The 16,130-nt window shown below is 46.4% G+C and overlaps 1 protein-coding gene across 2 annotated transcripts in view; it reads right to left on the bottom strand.

Annotated features, from left to right (window-relative positions):
- Positions 1 to 1,989: 1,989 nt before the first annotated feature.
- Positions 1,990 to 16,130, bottom strand: part of POGZ (pogo transposable element derived with ZNF domain) — a 36,894-nt gene continuing 22,753 nt past the window's right edge. Inside the window, exons 10-20 of one of the 2 annotated variants that reach the window (XM_073609167.1) lie at positions 13,287 to 13,597; positions 12,127 to 12,281; positions 11,892 to 11,992; positions 10,005 to 10,151; positions 8,200 to 8,331; positions 7,956 to 8,104; positions 6,384 to 6,524; positions 6,212 to 6,271; positions 6,007 to 6,122; positions 5,696 to 5,717; positions 1,990 to 5,072 (exon numbers count right to left, since the gene is read on the bottom strand). In XM_073609167.1, the coding sequence (XP_073465268.1) occupies positions 3,569 to 5,072; positions 5,696 to 5,717; positions 6,007 to 6,122; positions 6,212 to 6,271; positions 6,384 to 6,524; positions 7,956 to 8,104; positions 8,200 to 8,331; positions 10,005 to 10,151; positions 11,892 to 11,992; positions 12,127 to 12,281; positions 13,287 to 13,597 (2,838 nt within the window). In that variant the 3' untranslated portion in view covers positions 1,990 to 3,568. Of the gene's footprint in view, positions 5,073 to 5,695; positions 5,718 to 6,006; positions 6,123 to 6,211; positions 6,272 to 6,383; positions 6,525 to 7,955; positions 8,105 to 8,199; positions 8,335 to 10,004; positions 10,152 to 11,891; positions 11,993 to 12,126; positions 12,282 to 13,286; positions 13,598 to 16,130 lie in introns of both variants that reach the window. The other variant, XM_073609166.1, reaches the window with a different exon arrangement.

Below are 16,130 nucleotides of genomic sequence, written 5' to 3' on the forward strand. Positions count from 1 at the left end.
TTTTGTCCTCTTTGCAGATCCTCTCCAAGTCATTAAGGTTTCCAGGCTGATGTTTGGTAACTCGAACCTTCAGCTCCCTCCACATATTTTCTATAGGATTAAGGTCTGGAGACTGGCTAGGCCACTCCAGGACCTTAATGTGCTTCTTCTTGAGCCACTCTTTTGTTGCCTTGGTCGTGTGTTTTGGGACATTGTCATGCTGGATTACCCATCCGCAACCCATTTTCAATGCCCTGGCTGAGGGAAGGAGGTTCTCACCTAAGATTTGATGGTACACGGCCCCCGTCCATCGTCCCTTTGAGGCAGTGATGTTGTCCTGTCCCCTTAGCAGAAAAACACCCCCATAGTATAATGTTTCCACCTCCATGTATGACGGTTGGGATGGTGTTCTTGGGGTCATAGGCAGCATTTCTCCTCCTCCAAACACGGCGAGTTGAGTTGATGCCAAAGAGCTGGATTTTGGTCTCTTCTGATCACAACACTTTCCCCCAGTTCTCCTCTGAATCATTCAGATGTTCATTAGTAAACATCAGACAGGCCTGTCCATGTGGTTTTCTGAGCAGGAGGACCTTGCGGGCGCTGCAGGATTTCAGTCCTTCACGGCGTAGTGTGTTACCAATTGTTTTCTTGGTGACTATGGTCCCAGCTGAGATCACTGACAAGATTCTCCCGTGTAGTTCTGGGCTGATTCCTCATTGATCATTGAAACTCCACGGAGGTGAGATCTCGCATGGAGCCCCAGACCGAGGGAGATGGACAGTTATATTGTGTTTCTTCCATTTGCGAATAATTGCACCAACTGTTGTCACCTTCTCCCTATGCTGCTTGGCGATGGTCTTGTGGCCCATTCCAGCTGTTTGGTAGAAACAAAATTCGTCGTGTTTGGAGGAGAGAGAATGCAGAGTTGCAACCAAAGAACACCATACCTACTGTGAAGCATGGGGGTGGCAACATCATGCTTTGGGGCTGTTTCTCTGCAAAGGGAACAGGACGACGGACTCGTGTACATGAACGAATGAATGGGGCCATGTATTGTGAGATATTGAGTGCAAACCTCCTCCCATCAGCAAAGGGCATTGAAGATGAAACGTGGCTGGGTCTTTCAGCATGACAATGATCCCAAACACACAGCCCGGGCAATGAAGGAGTGGCTTCGTAAGAAGCATTTCAAGGTCCTGGAGTGGCCTAGCCAGTCTCCAGATCTCAACCCCATAGAAAACCTTTGGGAGTTGAAAGTCTGTGTTGCCCAGCGACATCCCCAAAACATCACTTCTCTAGAGGAGATCTGCATGGAGGAATGGGCCAACATACCGGCAACAGTGTGTGACAACCTTGTGAAGACTTACAGAAAATGTTTGACCTCTGTCATTGCCAACAAAGGATATATAAGTATTGAGATGAACTTTTGATATTGACCAAATACTTATTTTCCACCATAATTTGCAAATAAATTCTTTCAAAAATCAGACAATGCGAATGTATTTGTTTCCACATTTTGTCTCTCATAGTTGAGGTATACCTATGACGACAATTACAGGACTCTCTCATCTTTTTAAGTGGGAGAACTTGCACAATTGGTGGCTGACTAAAAATACTTTTTTTGCCCCACTGTATATATTTAAAAAAATAAATACAAAATTATATATATATATAATTTTGTATTTATTTTTTTAAATATATACAGTGAGGCAAAAAAAGTATATAGTCAGCCACCAATTGTGCGAGTTCTCCCACTTAAAAAGAGGAGATTAAAAAAAAAATGAAAAAGCCCAGTAGTAATAAATACCACTAAAAGAAAGCTCTGTGTGAATTTTTTTTTTGGGTACAGCATTGTATGACCACGCAATTGCCAGTTTACAGTAGTGCAGTGCCCTGGCCAAGGTGGTGTGGCTAAAATATCCCAGAGGTCACGTGGTTAAAGGGGCAATACAAAGGTTCTGTTGTTTGGGTGATGGAGGTGTAACAACAAGTGAGGCAACACAAGAGACGTCATTTTATACTATTTTATTGGAAATAAAACGCATTTAAAAATCTAGATGTCCCATGCTTTTCTCCAATCAGTCTCACACTGTGGTGTCTAATTCTCTGTATTTTACATCATTACCCATCTTACATCCAACTCTGTGCAGAACCCCCTCTCCCGAATCAAAAGACAGGCACGTCCGGGATCTCCCGCTGCTTCGGGAACGACAAGCCCCGGCACAAGGAACCAACGTTTCGTAGCAGCGGTAGAACTGGCCCATAACCCGCCTCTAAAAATACAAGACCCAAATGTCCTTCAAAAAAATGTTAAGAAGCCACAGCCGCCTCTTGGTGGGTGTGTGTATGTGGGGTCACAGCGCCACCTCTTAGGGTACGCCAAGCCGTGCACTTGATAGAGTCACGGCTGATCTAAACTGCACAAAACTGGAGGAAAGCTGTGGGGTGGGGGGTTTTGGGGATTACAAGATGAACACAAAAAAAAAAAAAAAGAAAATCTATTTTACAAAAAATATCTTTTGTGAGGGCGACACATGATCAGGCAAGTGGGACAGGAACCAAAAAAACAAAAACAAAAACAAAAAAAAAAAAAACAACTAAAATCCAAATTCATAAGTGTCCACATCTGTACAGGGCCATCATATGATCAATTAAAATGCATTTTTTTTTTTTTTAAATCTTAGTACCTGACACTGTAAAAAGTGAAAAACATACAGTAGAGGGCAATTGTAACAGAACACTTTATATAGAGATCGAAAAAAAAAAAAACAAACAAAAAAAAAATTCACATCTTATTTCTAATAAAAACACAGACTCGCCTCGTGCCTGCCTTTATTCTGCAATTTCATTATTATGTACACGCTATATAACTTCATAAATTTACAGACTATGCCCTAGTAAAGTTCATGGGGTCACCAGGCGGCAACATACCATCTCTCAAGACAGAAGAGGATGAAGGAGAAAAAAAAAAAAACCCAAAAAGAGAAAATAAAAATAAAAAATTGTAATATGTAGTGACAGAGCTGGCAGTGTCAGAAGCACTGTGGTCCTTTTCTGAGCGGACCTCCCCAGCTATAAACAAGGCTCTCAAAACAGAACCGTCAATGAAAACTGGATTGCACTATTTACCTGTAATTTTTTTCTTTTTTTCCTTTGTAACCAAAATGTAAACCACTTTTTTTTTTTTTTTTCAATTTTTTTCGGTACTACAGTCAAGTCAGTTAGCGTAACCCGTAGGGCCCCCCCTTCACCAAAGTCCAGGTCCATCACAATCCAATCTGCAATCCAGGGTGAAGACTGGATGAGGAAAATTTGGTTCGTCTTTTTTTTTTTAAAAACAAAGTCAAACGTCCAAGTTGATCTCGCTGTACAGGGGTGATGGGGGAGGTAGCGGTTTTCTGTACAGGTCCAGGAAGGTTAAAACCAAAAAATTTGGGGTGGGGGGGGGGGTGCTACAACAACAGTATGCAAAGTTCCTGAACCTCATCGTAAGGTAGACTTGAGTTCCTGAACCTCATCAGAAGGTGGAATGTTAAGCCCGATACAAACCTTTCTGGTGGGGGGGAGGGAGGAGAACAGCTGTGCGGTTCTATAGGTCGGAGTCATCGAAGCCGTAGAAGGACTCGACGTCGCTCTCTTCCTCGAACAGATGCTGGAGGGCCTCGGGGTCGGCGAGCTCCTCGGGCTGGCTGTCGTTGCAGCTGTCGGTGTCTTCGTCCTCGTTCAGCCTCAGCTCGCCCTCCAGGAGGTTGATGAGCTCCTCCTGCATCTTGGCGTTGCGTTTGCTGGAGTAGGTGGCCCCGTCGGTCCCAGGCAGGACGCTGGCCACCAGGAAGGACTGCTGGACCAGTTCTGGATTATCGCTGATGACGCCCAGGACCTCCATCATCCAGCTGATGACCAGTCGTAGCACCGTCTCCGGGCTGCAGCTGGTTTTGGCCCGAGCCCGCTCCCCCCACTTCTTGTGAAGGAAGCTGGTGACTGCGCTCTTGATGCACACGTGGATTGGTTGGATCTTGGTGCTGCAACCGGCCGGGACCACCGCGGGTAGCGTGCAAGTGGAGCTCAGGAGGGCCAGGACCTCGTCAGACATGTGCGACCTGTGACAGTCTATCACCGCCATGCCTTTGTTGGGCAATTCCACGTGTTTCTGCCAAACCCGAGACGACCAGAGTTCCATCACCTCATCTTCACTCAGGCCATCTTCTCTAGCTTCATATATGATTGTTTCGGGAACGTCTACCGCGCACGTCGAGTTGCCCCGAAGGCACACCAACGTTGGCAACAGGCTGCCGTCGGCCAAGATGGTAAGCACGATGTCGCACCAAGGCTCGCCAGCGCCCACAGTCTGCAGCGCGCACTCTCTCCTCTCTTCGCCACCGAGCAGCTCCAGGTCAAGAAAGAGCGAGATTTCATCAACGGCGGCGATCATGGACAACGGGAGGTCCTGGTTGTGGATCTGCTTTTGTACAAAGCTGATGAAAGTCTGGGCACTGTCCTCCAGTTCCCTGGGCAGGCGGTTTACTACGGCAGCTTTGGAGTGCGTGCTTAGCTTGTGCCGCAGCATGAACCCCACCGCCCATTCGTAGGAGATTTTGAAGCCTCCTTCGAGCGAGCGTCCGATCTTAGTAGCCTTCTGGAAGAGAGTCTCCTCATTGACCGGCTGCTGTTGCTCTCGCTGGAGCAGGACCCATTCCGCGAGTCTGTCCTCGGCCTCAGTGCTCAAATACTTCTCCTCGGACGAGGCATCCGGATTCTCCTCCTGAGCCGCCTGAAATCTCTGCAGCCACCACCGGATGCGACTCGGTGAGTTGTGGAAATGCTCGGCCGCCAGTTGGATGCCGCTACACAGAGCGTACAGCATCACTCGCAGCTTCTTGATGCTGATCTGCTCCTCCTTGCCGGTGTCCAGGTTTTCGTTCTCAGGCTCCTCTACTTCTTCTGGCTCCCCCGTCTCCTCTAGCCCCTCCACATCCACAAACTCTGAGTTCTCAGAGGCCGGCAACACCACCTTGGGGTCCGGTTTGCGTTTATCTTCATCCAGAGGACTGGCGGCGGCGGCTTCAACCCTATTCTCCGAAGGTCCGAGGACCCTGCGGGGGAGGAACACAGAACGTGTAAGTGCACCATATTGCAACCGTGCAAGGAAAGGGACCAGTCCCGGGACAACTACCTTAACCGCCCAATGTTAAAAAGTGCGCCCTCCCCCTTCAGGAGCTGTGAACTACCCTCAGCAGCATAGAATACAAGTACCAACTATCTGGTACCCCCCCAACTGCTGAAGTGCTCATGGCAGACGACTCCCAGCCTTCCCCCCTATCTGGTACCCTCCAACTGCTAAAGTGCTTATGGCAGCTGACTTCTCAGCCTTCCTCCCTATCTGGTACCCTCCAACTGCTGAAGTGCTCATGGCAGCCAACTTCTCAGCCCCCCCCCCCCCCCCCCTAAAGTGCTCATGGCAGCCGACTCTTCAGCCTTCCCCCCTATCTGGCGCCCCCCCCAACTGTTGAAGTGCTCATGGCAGCCGACTCCTCAGCCTACCCTCCTATCTGGCACCCCCCCACTGTTGAAAAGCTCATGGCAGCCGACTCAGCCTACCCCCTTGGCGAGTCCCCGCTACAAGGTTGTGAAAAGGTCATTAAAACTAATAAAATGTTAAAAAAGTAAAACTACTACCAACACAAACTCTACAGAGAAGAGAAAGAAAATAATTTACCATGAGACATCTGGTGAGGTATCTGCAGAGAAAACAGAAAAATCAACTCATTATTATTATACATTTATATAACTCTGACATATACGCAGCGCTGTACAGAGATCACTGAGCCAGTCATATCAGTCTCTGTACCAGAGGAGCTTACACTCTAATGTCCCCTCCCCCCACAGTCATACACTATTATCATTATACAGTTATATAACTCTGACATATACGCAGTGCTGTAAAGAGATCACTGAGCCGATCACATGAGTCTCTGTACCAGAAGAACTTACACTCCAATGTCCCCCTCCCAGTTGCCCGGCACTCACTTGTAGACATGACGGTGATGTAGCCATGTAACGGGTTGAAGACCAGATGTTTCGCCATGGCGTCACCAATTCGCGTCATGAAGGGGCAGGATGCGCACGTCATCACCAGCTCCTCACTGGGGGGAAAAGGAAGACATTTACCATTAGCGGCCTATAGGTGACAGCAGTGGAGTGGTGGGGTTCGGCTGTAAAAAGGTTTACTTACCTGGGTTTGCTACTTTTGAACAGCGAACGATATTTCGGACTTTTCCGGGGAACGTGGTTACTGGAAAATAGAGGAAGAGGCGAGTTAAATATCTCCTAAACCAGGCAGGGTGGTAGGTTTTGTCCTCGAGTCCGACATGAGATGGACTCTCCTCAGTCTGCACACCACTTACTTGATCATGTGATTGGCGTAGGCGCGGGAGCAGCAGGTGGCGTAGCGGCAGAGAGAACAGTGTACGTAGGTGGGGAAGTGGTTGTGGAAATCGGGGACATCAAAGTTGCACTCCAGACAGGTTTGCTTCTCCTCCAAAACCCTGGAATAGGAATTTTACCCCCAAAACGTTAGTAACCGCACCATTCAAATATCAAGACAAAAACCTGCCCCCTCCCTCGCTTAAAACGGCTTGCTGTGCCCCCCCCCCCTATAAAAACTAGGTCACCACCCACCCTCTTACAAATGACTCACTGCCTTTCCATTAAAAGGGGTTGTAACACTCCTGTTTTTTCACCTTAATGCATCCTGTGTCTATGGACACAAATGCTGGACTCGGGAGCGCGCCTGCAAGGCAACCCACCCCGGGAGAGCGCTTCTCCAAGGGGGTTATACGATGCGAGGAGGAGCCACGAGTGCCCCCTCCCCACCGGGGGACCCAAGAAGACGAGGATCGGGGCCACTCTGTGCAAAATGAACTGCACAGTGGAGGTAAGTATGACATGTTTGTTATAAAAAACAAAAAAACGAACAAAAACAATAACAAAAACAAACAAAACCGAAAAAAAAAAAAACCACGCACACGAGGGTATGAGCAGAGCAGTTTATAGTATATAAGTTATAGCGTCTACAAAATAGGGAAAAGATCTATGGCATTTTTTTACTAGGAATGGCGGTGATCAGCGATTTTTAGCGGGACTGCGACATTTCGGCAGGCAGATCGGACTCTTGAGACTTTTTTGGGACCATTGGCATTTATACAGCGATCAGAGCTTAAAAAATAGCCACCGATTACTGTACAAAAGTCACTGGCAGGGTAGGGGTTAACACTAGGGGGCGATCAAGGGGTTAAGTGTGTTCAACTGTGGGGGGGGGGGGGGATGGGCTTACTGGGACACGACAGATCACTGCTCCCAATGGTTCCTTGTCACCACGAGGAAATGCCTTGTTCACATAGGTATCCCCCCGTTCTGCCTGCGTACAAGGCAATCGTGGGCCGCCGGAGTCTTGCCGACCCCGCGGGCATGCTCCCACAGCGTGCGCGCCACCACGCTCCAGGCAACTGAGCGTTGCGCGAGCCACCATACACCTTACGGCGATTCGCACAGGAGAGGGCCACTGTGCCGCCGTAGGGAGAGACACGGAGGCCGGTCCTAAAGCAGTTAAAAGTCTTCACTGAACACGATTTGAGCCATCCAGTAGGCAAGCTGTCCCAATCACAAGATCACTGTGACAGCCAATCAGTGAGCGGGAAAGCCCATGGGGGAAATTGCCCCCGAGCATTCTACGCTCTGCCAGCGGAAAGGGGTGAATATCCAAAAAATAAAATGCACTGACATTTTTATATTTCTTGCGATCATTTTATCCACGAGCCAAATTTTTATACCGCAGTGGAGAACATTCACCGGTTTCTAGACACGGCTTGCAGCAAGAGGACGTTTGCCAGAGAGCAAACCAATAGCAAGTGACCGTTATAATCTAGAGGATGATGGGGGAAAAAAAAAAAAAAAAAAAAAATCAGCCAGTAACTAACCGGTTGGGGAATGCTATGATTGGCAAGGTGTCAACAGGATGACGAATAGTCTGGGGTGTCGTATCCGGCGGTGGCGGCATCATCATCATCGGGGGGTCTGCGGTGGTCATAGAATTCCTGGGAGGTCCTCGAGAGGCTCGGATGGTCACCTGCAAAAAAAAAAAAGAAGAGAGAACGGAGCGATCAGCATGTCGTACCGCGCAGTGGGACAAACGCTGCCCCGACGTCACTTCCCGCGCCTCACCTTTGTCCCGGGCTTCAGCCCCTCCAGCTGACGAGGCTTGCGGAAGGTTTTGTGGTGCTGCAGCTTATGTTCAATCTTGTCCTTGGCGAACAGGAACTGAAGGCGGCATTTATTACAGTGATAGACGTTCTTCTGCTTGTGCCGAGTATAAGAAGGGAAGAGAAGAAAAAAAAAAAACACCCCAAAAAAGACATTAAAACAACGTACTCATTTAAAAAAAAACAGAGGCGATACAAGCGCTACACAAACCTTTCTTCCTCGCACCTACATTTTCCAGTCCTAATCCCCCCCCCCTTAGATTCAAACATGCTTGGCTGCAGGGAAGCGGCCGTGTCTCCGGCTGCAGGGAAGCGGCCGTGTCTCCGGCTGCAGGGAAGCGGCCGTGTCCTTTCCTTGCACCTACGCTTTCCAGTTCTAATCCCCCCCCCCTTGCTCTTGTAAAAAAATCTTGTGGAAGAGAAACTGACCTTATTACAAGAGCAGGGGGGTGGGGGATTAGGACTGGAAAGCGTAGGTGCGAAGAAGGGACATGGCCGCTTCCCTGCAGCAGGACACACAGTTGAATCTAAGCTTCAATAAATCTTGTGGAAGAGGCACTGACCTTATTAGAGCTTAGATTCAGCTGTGTGTCCTGCTGCAGGGAAGCAGCCGTGTCCTTTCCTTGCACCTACGCTTTCCAGTCCTAATCCCCCCTGCTCTTGTCAGGGTCAGTGCCTCTTCCACAAGATTTATTGAAGCTTAGATTCAACTATGTCCTGCTGCAGGGAAGCGGCCGTGTCCCTCCCTTGCACCTACGCTTTCCAGTCCTAATCCCCCCTGATCTTGTTAATCAACAAGATTTATTGAAGCCTAGACTCAACTGTGTCCTACTGCAGGGAAGCGGCCATTTCCTGCTGCAGGGAAGCGGCTTTTTAGTATTAGAAGTGTAAATTTATAAAGAAGGCACCTTTGATGTCATCAGTGTTGTATTTCCTAGTATGGCCAGGTTAAGTGGGAGGGTACTCCAAGGCACCGCACATTATTTCCTCTCCTTCCACGAGCAACAAGGAACTACACAAACCCATCATGTTGGGGATGGTAGTGACAATTGTGGGCATGCATTGGGCAGGTCCACAAGGGAAATCAGATAATGCAAGGGGGTGGGCGGAGATTTCTAAGCAACAAGTTCATGTTTTATTGGAATGGTACCGCCCACTGTTCCCTTCCAGTCTAGAGTGGCTTATATGTCACAGTGGTGGGTGGAGCTTAGCAAAGACAGGCAGGAAGTTCCTGTTCTAATAGTACCACCCACTGTTCCCTTCCAGTCCGGAGTGGATTATATGACATCACTGTGGTGGGCGGAGCTTAGCAAGCAAAGACAGGCAGGAAGCTCCTGTTGTGTTATAATAGTACTGCCCCCCACTGTTCCCTTCCAGTCCGAAGTGGATTAGATGGCACAAGGGGGGGGGGGCGGAGATTATAAGAAACAGGCAGGAAGTTCCTGCTATATTATAGTAGTACCGCCCATTGATCGGAACAGCAGCTTCCCAGCAGCAGGAGACGGGCCACCTTTCCCCCGCAGCAGGAGACGGGCCACCTTTCCCCCGCAGCAGGAGACGGGCCACCTTTCCCCCGCAGCAGGAGACGGGCCACCTTTCCCCCGCAGCAGGAGACCGGCCACCTCCCTGAAGTGAGGCTTCAAATGAAAAATAGGTTGAGAGGTGAAGAATTTGGGAACATATGACAATCCTGAGAGGTCCACCTTGAACATCAAAAAAAAAAAAAAAAAAAAAAGGGGGGGGGGATTCATAGTTTGGGCTTCTTACCTGATGACGCATGAAGTGTTGCTGGAAGGCGTTGCCATTTTTGAACACCTTCAGACAGTAGACGCAGAGGAGGTAGCGCGTATCTTCGTGGTTAAGCCGGAAGTGAGTGTCCACCTCGGCGTAGATGGAGGAGCGGTACGAACACACCTGGAAGACACGCCGAGGAGTGGAACATACATGAGCAGGAAAATCATCCGAATGCAAACAATACCAGCATGTTTTTATGTTCTATGGTCGGAGATTCTACCGATAATTATTTGTTATATTTGTAGACGTGGGCGGCCATGTTTGCTCACGCAAGTTGACCTCGGAGTAACTTTTTACAAAAAAATCCTTCTATGTAATGCAATACACGCCGCTCCGGCTTTTCTTTACGCCGTCATAGGCTGTCGGTCTCCTGTCTCCGAGAAACATGGCGCGACCCCCGATCTTAGTAAGGCGACGATGAGGCCGCTCTTTACCCATGTGATTGGCTTTGTCCAATCACAGCCAGTCGTATGTAAATACGGAAGTGCCGTTTATCGGCTCTCCTCGCCTCACAGAGAGAGTGTGAGGAGGGGAGAGCCAATCAGTGGTATCTTCTCACAGGAGAGAGACTGTACAAGTTATCAGTGCCCCGATTATCAGTGCAGCCGCAGCAGTGCCCATCATTGAAGGAGAATTGGCCTGGGCAGGAAGGGGGTGAAAGTGCTTAGTATTGAAGCAGTTAAGCAGGCAGCCTCCGCTTTCCTGCTCGCTACCCACGCGGCCCCAGCTTCCCTGCTCGCTACCCACGCGGCCTCAGCTTCCCTGCTCGCTACCCATGCGGCCTCAGCTTCCCTGCTCGCTACCCACGCGGCCTCAGCTTCCCTGCTCGCTACCCACGCGGCCTCAGCTTCCCTGCTCGCTACCCACGCGGCCTCAGCTTCCCTGCTCGCTACCCACGCGGCCTCAGCTTCCCTGCTCGCTACCCACCTCGATACCGGGCACTTACACCCCCCTTCCTGCCCAGGCCAATTTTCAGGTTTCAGCGCTTTACCCATACAGAATTTTTATCATTTTGTTCCCACAAATAGAGCTTTTTGGTGGTATTTCATCACCTCTACGTTTTTTATTTTTATTTTGTTTAGCACAAAAGGAGCTAAAATTTTGAAAAAAAAAAGTTTTTGGTTTCTGTTATAAGATTTTGTAAATAAGTGATTTTTCGGTGGCACCAATGAGGCGGCACCGATGGGCATTGATCGGCGCCACTGATGGGCTCTCATGGGTGGCACTGCTGGGTACTGATAGGCACTGATTGTCATTTCCCTGGTGGTGTAGGGTGACATACCTGGTGGTCCAGTGTGGGCATCCGAGGGGGGGGCTGCGCTGATAAACAATCAGCACAGACTCCCCCCTGTCAGGAGAGCAGCAGTTCGGCTCTCCTCTACTCGCGTCTGTCAGACGTTAGTGAGGAAAACCTGATCAACAGCTCTTCCTGTTACGTCGTGATTGGACACGGCTGATCACGTGGTAAAGATCCTCCGTCTGAAACTCTTTACCTAGATCGGTGTAGCAGTGTCAGACAGCAATAAAAACCTGACAGGGGTTTTAATACCTCCTCATTCTATCCAAAAAAAAAAAAAAAAAAAAAAAAAAAAGTTTTCCCTTTAGTTATACTTTAACAGTGTAAACCTTTGAAATTAAAATGAACAAAGCACATCCTTCTATGGTGTGTCCATTCCCTCCCCTCAGATCTCAGAGTACACTCAGTTCCCTGCTCTATGCCATGCAGTGTGTGACATCAGATCCCAACCCCTTGCCTTCCGGAGCTCAGAAGCAGTGGGTATATATGTGGGTAGTGTGGTGGAGGGGGGGGGGGGGGGGGTCACCAACTCCAGTATTCTCCTATAAAGCACGCAGACTGACCTGGCACACGTAGGGCATCTCTCCCGGTTTGTGGGTGTCCTTCATATGCTGTAAGAACAGAGGTTCGCTGTCAAAGGCCCATTCACAAATCTTGCACTTTGCTGCAAAAAGCAAAAGAAGAAGATGAAGAGATAAGTAACTCCACCAGCAGCAGGCGGTCTCGATCAGCTGCCAACGCCAAAAACAAGATGGCGCTGGTGACACTCAGCGGCTGGGGGTGGTGGCGGGTACTCACTGGTGGACTCGTAGGAGCTGTGGACGTTCTCCAGGTGGCACTGCAGCTGGAAGGGAGTGGAGAACTGGCGGTAGCAGTGTTGGCACGTGGTGTGCCCGTCCACCTCTCCGTTCTGCTGGTCCAGCTCCACGTGGTGCTTCATGTGATTCATAAACCTTCCAGGAAGACAAAAAAAAAGGAAACTCCAGATTATATACATGCTGCAAAATGCCCCACCCCCAATAATGATCAATACACATAAAGTGCAGCGCTATCACTCAATGAGCATGTATAGCAGGATCTCAAAAATGTGATCAATATCGTGAAAGGTCACAGTGATAAATAAGAGAAAAAAAGAAACACTGTCAATTTTGCAATAATAAAAACATTACTTTCTGCTATAAAACATCCAATAAAAATAAAAAAATTAAAAAACAAAACAAAAAAAAAAAACACCTAAATTTCTTCATCAGTTTAGGTCAATAGGCATTCTGCTAATAAAAATAAATAAATTTATATATAATATATAATATATATATATATATATAAAATATATATATAAAATATATATATATATATATATATATATATATATATATATATATATATATATATATATATATATATATATATATATATATATATATATATATTTATTTTATTATTAATAAGAAAAGTTTACATTTTTTATATATACTATAATTATAATATTATATATTTTTTTGTTTCATTTTTTTATATAAAATAATTAAATATAATAATATATAAAATTATTTTAATTATGATAATAACAACATAAAAATATATAGCAGAATACATATTGACCTAAACTGATGAAGAAATGTGTTTTACTTTTTTTTATTGGATGTTTTAAAGAATGCAGAGGTAATTAAATACCACCCAAAGAAATCTCAGTTTGTGGAAAAAAAAAAAAAAAAAAAAAAAAAGAGAAGGACATCAAATTTACAGTGCCGTATCGCAAAAAATGGTCTGGTCAGGAAGTGGTTAAATTTGGCATCACTACCTCGGAGGGGGGTGGGGCGTTATCACAGCTCTTACTGGGAAGAATCCCTTTCCAAGCTTATGGTTAGAGTACAAAAAGCACCAACGCTCGCTCGAGGCAGAGCGTACAACATGGCCACCCCCTCCCCCCCACGGTCGCAGTATTTGCTGCCCCCTACCTGATGTTGTTCTTCAGCCTCTTGTTGCAGTGGGGACAGCGGAAGGTGGTGGCCATCTTGGCCCCGCCTTGCATCTGGTAAGTCTGCCCAACGTCCCGGCCGTAGTAGAAGTCGTCCACCAACATGATGAGCTTGCCCTGCGAGGAGTCCTCGGCGGCGCTGTCCTGGGTCTTGCCGGATTGGGAGGTCATGCCGCCGGGGGTGGTGGCGGTGGCGGGCTTGTCTGGGCTGGTAGAGTTGGCCCCTTGAGGGATCATTTGGGATTCCAAGTTGCCCTTTTTGGAGAAGTCCACGAGGTCGGGACAGCAGTACTACACGGGGGGGACACAGAATAAATCCACCAATCATTTCTCGCTCTATTAGATATACATTCTATCAGAGCCAATAAAAGCTTCTCACGGCTGTGTGATTTATTGGGAGTGGGAGGAGCCACAACAGCGCTTGGCATCTTATTGAACCTGCAGCAGGTAGGAAGTACGGGCAGAGCAGTACTATCCTAAAAAGCAAAAAAGAAAAAAAAAAAAAAAAAAAAAGGGAAGGTGCGCAGAGTAATAAAAAGATCAAAACGCCCTGATGGGTGGGGTCAGTCTGGGAGGAGTGGGCGTTCCCAAGCAGGCATTTAGCATAGGTAACGCCCACCTGTAATGCTGAGCCTCCATCATCGAAAAAGACTTGAAATTCAATGAAAGGGGCGTGGCCAGGTACAGTCAAATGCATTAATCCTGCTTGGAGTTTGCATGTTCTCCCTGTGCCTGCGTGGGTTTCCTCCGGGTACTCCGGTTTCCTCCCACACTCCAAAGACATGCTGGTAGGTTAATTGGATCCTGTCTAAATTGTCCCTAGTATGTATGAATGTGAGTTAGGGACCTTAGATTGTAAGCCCTTGAGGGTAGGGACTGATGTGAATGTACAATGTATATGTAAAGTGCTGCGTAAATTGACGGCGCTATATAAGTACCTGAAATAAATAAATAAAATAAATAAATAATTAATCCTTCCAATACACAAATACTGCTCCACCCCAGAACTAACGCGTTTCGCCCTGCCCGGAGATTGGCCGTACAGCCAAGCTCTTGACTAGGGGATGCACCAACACTAGACATGTGCTGGTTTGTTTCGTTCCAAATTTAAATTCGGACTAAATTTTACTTTTTTGGAAATTCGGATGTATCCAAAATAGTACCAAATTTAAATGAATCCGAAATAACGAAAAAAAAAAAAAAAAAATTCGGATGAAATTCGAAAAGTTTTCCAGTTTCCAAAGAGAATAGAAAAGAATATAATAGAGTAAATAATAGAGTAATAAAAAGAATATAATATAATAGAGTAATAAAAAAAGAACAAAATAGAATAGAAAATAACAGAACAGACTGGAATATAACAAACAAATAGAACATAGAAAGAAAATAACCACCTTCTGAAATGCGAATTTCAAATAGAATAAAATAAAAAAAATAGAATAGAATTTAAAAAAAACAAAAAAAAACAAACACACAATAGAAAAAATATAACCATTTCCCAAAACTCAAATAAAATCAAATTTGAATAGATAATAGGAAGATGGTTATATTCATTCTATTGTTTTATTTTCTATTCAAATTGATTCTATTTGAATTTTGTAAAATGGTTATACTATTTCTGTTCTATTGTTTTTTTAAATTCTATTCAAATTTCAGAAGAGGTTAGAATTTCTATTCCTTTCTATTTTTTTCTATTCTATTTTATTCTCTTTGGAAAATTCGAAAAACTATTTGAATCGATCCGAATGCAAATCAATTAGAATAAGAATTCACTAAATGAGTTAAATGTAAATAACTGGATTGAAATAAAACATTTTTTTTGTTCTGCACACGGCTAACCAATACCGGGGTGCCGATACCAAGCATTTGTGAGTAAATCGGTACATGCCCCCAAATGCTCCCGATACCTTTCCGTGCAAATTTATGTCAATATAAAATAAATGGGCGCAAATTGCACTGCAAAAGAATCGAATGCTGATATTGAACAGGAATGCAGTGTGATCCCCCCCATATCGCTCCCGTGTGTGTAGTTTAAAAAAAGTTGTTGCAACTCAGTTACATATCTGGCCACATGCAAAATAATCTACATAGGTGTCCCGGTCCGCTGATGATAGCAAAACACGGCCACTTGGAGGTGCTCACAAGGGCTGGGAGGAGATATAGAGGCGGTCCCGCCTCCAAGCTGACATCACTTCCGCCCTACACCCACGGGGGTCCCGGAACTTCTCCTCCAGCGGCTGTGATTTGCTATCATCAGCGGACCGGGACACCCGTGTAGATTATTTTGCATGTGGCCAGATATGTACTGCGAGTTCTAACCTTTTTTGAAGATGCCCACTAGAGGGCGCTTTTCCCTTTCCACACACACACACACACACACACACACACACACACACACACACAGAGAAGCGATGTGGGGGGAGGGAGGGGGAAAACGCATGTGATTCAGACAGGAATCGCACTGCATTCGACTTTTTTTCTATTGATGCAAATCGCACCACAAAGTCTCAGTACTCGGTGAATACTTGACCAAATGAATATACGCCAATTTTAAAAAAATTGGCATCAGCGCAACCCTACTTCTGACAAAGTGGAATGCGTAAAAGTGGGGTGGAACAGTCCATGCACCAAAAAGGATTAAAAGTTACAAAAGCCTTGTAATAAAAAAAAAAAAAAAAGAAGGTTTTAATCCTTTCGGTGCATGAACTTCTCCACCACTCTCTAATGCATTTCACTTTGACAAGCGCTTAGCCATAGAGTACGACTATGTTCTTGACAGAGCGAAACGCGTTGGGAGAGTGGGGAAGCATATGCACCAAAAGGA

This window comes from Aquarana catesbeiana, linkage group LG13, assembly GCF_042186555.1.
Source record: "Aquarana catesbeiana isolate 2022-GZ linkage group LG13, ASM4218655v1, whole genome shotgun sequence".
Lineage (NCBI taxonomy): Eukaryota > Metazoa > Chordata > Amphibia > Anura > Ranidae > Aquarana > Aquarana catesbeiana.